General features: G+C 44.8%; 1 protein-coding gene across 1 annotated transcript; it reads left to right on the plus strand.

Annotated features, from left to right (window-relative positions):
• Positions 1-493: 493 nt before the first annotated feature.
• LOC311185873 (cytochrome b-c1 complex subunit 9) lies at positions 494-1,300 on the plus strand (the record flags this gene model as incomplete). The annotated part of the gene is made up of 1 exon (XM_084256716.1): positions 494-1,300. One exon carries the CDS (start codon positions 494-496, stop codon positions 686-688), a length of 195 nt encoding a protein of 64 aa, XP_084112842.1. The 3' UTR covers positions 689-1,300.
• Between the last annotated feature and the right edge of the window lie 3,939 nt (positions 1,301-5,239).

Consider the following 5,239-nt stretch of genomic DNA (forward strand, 5'->3'; position numbering starts at 1 on the left):
TCAACCCTAGAGAAATATTAAATAATGACTTAGCTTACTGCTTCTCAGGAAATACAACTTGGTATTTGCAAAAACCAAAGTGTTCAAGCTATTGGAAGATGTATTAATTTAGGATCTGTAGGGCCTCCCTGGTGGCACAAGGGGTTAAGCACAGCACCGTGAAGCTATCCACAGCAGCATGAGTTTGATCCCTGGCTGGCCAGGGAGCTACCCACATGGCACAGCAGACCTCTCCTGTCTCACCCGCTGCTCCCCTCAGCAGTGTATTTGTCACTCTGCCTGTTTTGTTGCCCATTCTGTCTCCAGTGAATCCTCTCACACCCCCCTCCACCTCTGGTCTATACCCCAGTTCTTAAATGCATAAATAAATCTTTAAAAAAGTATTAATTTAATCTGTAAAAGGCCCTCTCCTGGATTTTGCATGTATTCTGCATGGCCACTCTCAGCATGTCTCTCTCCCTAACAAAACTGAACTCCTGGGCAGTGGGCAAATATGGCGGGCCCCACGGTTACTGCGAGGCTGTATTCCCTGCTGTTCCGCAGGACCTCCACCTTCGCCCTCACCATCGCTGTGGGCGCCCTGTTCTTCGAGCGCGCCTTCGACCAAGGCGCAGACGCGATCTACGAAAACATCAACCAGGGGAAGCTGTGGAAACACATCAAGCACAAGTATGAGAACCAGGAATAGCTCCTCAGAAGTCTCCATGCGGGCCAGAAGGACCAGGTCCATTCATCCACTGTTGCCCAGAACCAGGGCCTCAGCTTGAAGATGATGGTTAAGTTATTCCTCATGGGCCATCTTTAACCATTTGCAAGAACTGGCTTCACCTGACAGACTCTTTAACTTCTGCTGTGTTTGAAGTATGTTTAGTTAGAGTCATCAGCAAATAAATGTAAATTGTCCTTAAAAAAAAAAAAAAAAAAAAAAAAAAAAAAAAAAAACTGAACTCCTCAAGGACAGAGACCTGGGCTTATTTACCCTTAGGTATTCTCCTTTTCCTCCCAAGCACCTAGCACTAGGCTTGGCTATAGTTGGTGCTCAATAAATGTTTGGTAAATGAATGGACAAACGATGGGAGAAACATAAAACCAATGAGGTGGAATCTAATTCCACAGCCTGCAAATCAAAATCAGACTGCAGACGGAGGTCATTTTCACCGGGATATATCTCAGTGTCTCGTGCAGTTAATCAGAACACAGCAATTTTTTTTTCATAAGCACGAGACAGATTATATATTTTTTCATATGGCCCCTAAATAGCATCCTCTTCAACTAATTTCAAAACCAAATGGGCTGCTTGAAGCACCAAATCGAATGCTGATGTGGTTTGGCGTGTGGATAATTCACAAAGGCTGACTCTTCACAGCCATGACAAACGCAGGCAGGACTACCAGTTAGTGGAATTGATGGGGTGTCTTTGTGGCTTTAAAATTGCCCCAAATTTCCCAGCAAATTGCTCTAGCCCGGGTGCCTTGAACTGGACAGCCCCAAATACAATTCTACTCCCCCCGACCTAACTTGGTGGCAGAATGCACTGCAGAATGAGCATTAAAAGTTAGTGTGTTTACCAGTTTCATGACTCAATCCATTTAATCTGAACACAGTCTAAATAAATGTAGCCCTGTATATAACTTGGGCTTCCCTGTAATTCTCTGGTCCTGAGTCAAATACATTAGGAGAACGCTTCATGCAGTAGTAGTTTATTATATGTTGACACAGTTTCTAAGATTGTCCCATTTGGAGGGCTTTGGGATGGCCCAGTCCAGTGGATAAGGTCAGAGCAGGTTTCTGGCTCCATGCATCCTGGGTGGACAGCTCGTTTCTACCACCTATTCCCTGTGTGACCTTAGCTCAGGAACTTAGCATCTCCTGTATCTGAATTGCTATAAAATGGAAATGACATTAATAGCACCTATCTCGGAGGATTGCTATGAGGATTATATGGGCTGATGTAGAAGGCATACCTGGAACATACTCTGGCACATAACATGCATGGTAAGAATTTGCTCTTATTTACTAAGACTACACTGGGAAAGCCACATTAGCATAAAACTATTGAAGTTACATTTGCTTTTTGAAAAAATAAAAACAGAAACTTCTTCCACTCAATTGCTTTTAAATCTGAAATTGAGAACTCAGTGCTGTTGGATATCTGTTGCAAAGCTGCTTCCCAGAATTACAAACACTGCTGTTTTCCAGGATGATGGTGTTTCAAAGAACACACAAAGCCACACACACAACATGTGTGTTTTCACATGTGTGATTTTTCAAAGGCACAAACTGAAAATTCACTGTGTAGCCCCTTGGAGCTGAAATTTCACTTGAAAATGTGAAGGAAAACAAACACATGAAAAACAGTGAACAAATTTCTTTTTTGTATTTTAACTTATTGAAGCTGTGTTGGTTTATAATAAAACACAAGTGGGTATATTGTGAAATGAAATGAAAATTCTACAGATTTTCATGTCAAAGGAGCATCCCTGCCTCTACACCTCGGCCTAATAGGTATCCTGGGGTTGAGAGCCAGGGATGCCAGGACAGGAACCTGCAAGGATTCCCTCTAGCTTCTCAATCTCTTTGTGAAGACCATTTTTTAAAAGTTTATGTATATTTTAGACTAACAGTTTCATGAAGCATAACAAATATGAACTGTTAGAATAGAGAAGTAAAAGAATAAGACATCCATGATGGAACCCCGTTTTTTTGTTTTTGTTTTTTTAAAGATTTTATTTATGCATACAAGAACTGGGGTACAGGCCAGAGATGTGGGGAGGGGGGTGAAAGGACTCACCAGAGACAGAGTGGGGAGCAGAACAGACAGATAGACTGAAATCACTGCTGAGGGGAGAAGCAGGTGAGTCAGAAGAGGTCTGCTGTGCCATGTGTGTAGCTCCCTGGCCAGCCGGGGATCAAACTCGTGCTGCAGAGGATGCGGAGAGCTTCACAGAGCTGATGCTTAACCCCTTTACCACCGATGGAGCCCCATTTTTTAAACTATTGGCTCTAAGTCAACGAAATCACAGACTCAGGTTGCTGTAAAATTTCCTAAATGTGAACTCTCCACCTCTGTACTCATCTGGTTATCACTGTGGAAGGACCTGCTTGATGCCCAGCACCCACTTGAACAGGTGCCACAGATGATCAAGGGAGAATGCTGAACCTTGCTGAGTGAGAATGGGGTTTTGCATGGCCGTGAGGTTCCAGGTCCTCAGTAGTTAACTTCATCCTAATGCAGAATATGGAATCATGTTATAACCCAGCCGTGACTTTCTCTACTCCTTCAGGTGGTTCCAACGGGGCAGGGTCCAGGTCACCCTCCAGCAGAATGCACTGGTGTCCTTAGCATCCCCAAGGTTTCACAATTTACTGGCAGTGAGAGATACAACATGCTAGCATCTCCCTGTTGGGGATGGATAACTACCAGAAAAAGAGCAAGGAAGAGAGGTGGTTGACTTAGTGATTTGGACGGTTGATTCCAGTATGTAGACATCTACTTTTTCGACAATCCATTGAAAGCTGGAGTCCTACCTGGTAGAAAGTCAGATGGCCCAGGCCCACATGCATGTGTGTAAATACAGGGCTGTGCACCATCTGAACACAGCCAGGTGTGCAAACCCCAATTTTAGGTTAGAAGGCTAACCAAAGTAGACTTCGCTAAAGCCCACCAGGAGGTATTTCCATCACCTCTTGATACTTCTTTTTCCATAGTCACTGCTGCCCTTTCTGGCATCTCAGTCCCTCTTTCCAGCCTGTGTCTTTTTCCTGTCCCTGCAGCTGCAGAGGGCAAAGGCTTCGGTTCTTCAGAGGTCATGGTGTGATTAGCTCACTTGACTTCCCATTGATTGAGAAAGCAAACCAGGTCTGGGCAGGACAGTTTCTCCAAGGTGGTGCACCCTGAGACAGACAGACAGTGGGTCCTGGCCCTGCCGTTATGAGGTAGTGTCTCCCGGAGCTGACAACTCCGCCCACACTTAGAAGTCTAATGATGGGCTTCTGGTGGGGCGTACGTAGGTGAAAGATGGTGTTACTAACAGGAGGGCTTGGGCTACAATTTCCATGCTCAGGGAGATATTTTGAAAACCAAGACAGAAATGCAGAGGTTTGCAAACCTTATCTATGTGGCCAGGTCATGCTGACCTAGTCAAGGAGACACGACTAACTTAGGCTGAGGCGATCATGTACTGGATGTTGCTACTTGTCTGCTCACCTCTGCCACCCACTTACTTGTCTTTCCTAAAGGTCCTCTGATTTTGCTCAGATATAACATGCAATATGGAGCTCACACTTGTGTTTATTTGATCCTCATAACACATTATACGGATCAAGAAACTGAGGCACAGAGAAATCACTAATATGCAGGAGGCCATATAGCCAATAAGAGGCATGATTTGAATCCCTGGATTCTGCATCAAAGTTGTTCATCAGGGTGCTGGGCGGCCTCCATCCCATCCCCAGGTGATCAGAGGGTGGGTGACGTTAGCCTGTAAGCTGTTACTGATCTGCAACAGATCAAGCAGATGGGAGGAAGGACCAAACATAACATATAGCTGGTGGCTGCAAGCAAGAGAGAATGGTGCTCTCCTTTGATATAAATTCTGTAGGTAATCCTGGCCAACCGTGGGGGTAGCGGAACAGAAAATTGCAAAACAACCCAAGTGCTTGTCGACATCATTGACCTCTGGCTCAACGAGCCCTCAAATCTGGGCAATGTGGGTTATACAAAATAATGCAAGTTCCTGTTCCTTAAAGCTCTTTTCTTTTTACTGCTTGTATCTAAAAGCGTTCAAACTAGAGTCAGAGTGGACATCAACTAAAGGTCAGGTTGGACACTTCGGGGAGTTATGAATATAAATTGGCTCTATTGGAGTCTAACTCTCTAGACTTTAGGGAGAGGTTATTTATGGAGTGGATCCCCAAGCCTCTGGTGTTTCCTTTTGCTGCTGTACTGGATGCTGTATACGTATGTGTGTTTGTGCTTATGTCAATGAGCCCTTGAGCATGTTGATGATGGTGCTCCTTAAAAGGGATGAAACAAAGAAGAGGGTTGGGGAATCTACCTCCTAGAGCCACTGGGCTTCTATGAGTGTATCTGGTCAAGGCAGAGTAGCTTATACAGAAACCTACAGCTGGTCAATGTCAGAGCCAGGAAAACTCATGCCGGGCCGTGGTTCCAGAGACCATACGTGAGCACCACGCTTCTTTCCTAGATCAAGTTCCTCAGAAGCAGAGCCTGAGACAG

Source organism: Talpa europaea, assembly GCF_964194135.1.
Source record: "Talpa europaea genome assembly, chromosome: 16".
NCBI lineage: Eukaryota > Metazoa > Chordata > Mammalia > Eulipotyphla > Talpidae > Talpa > Talpa europaea.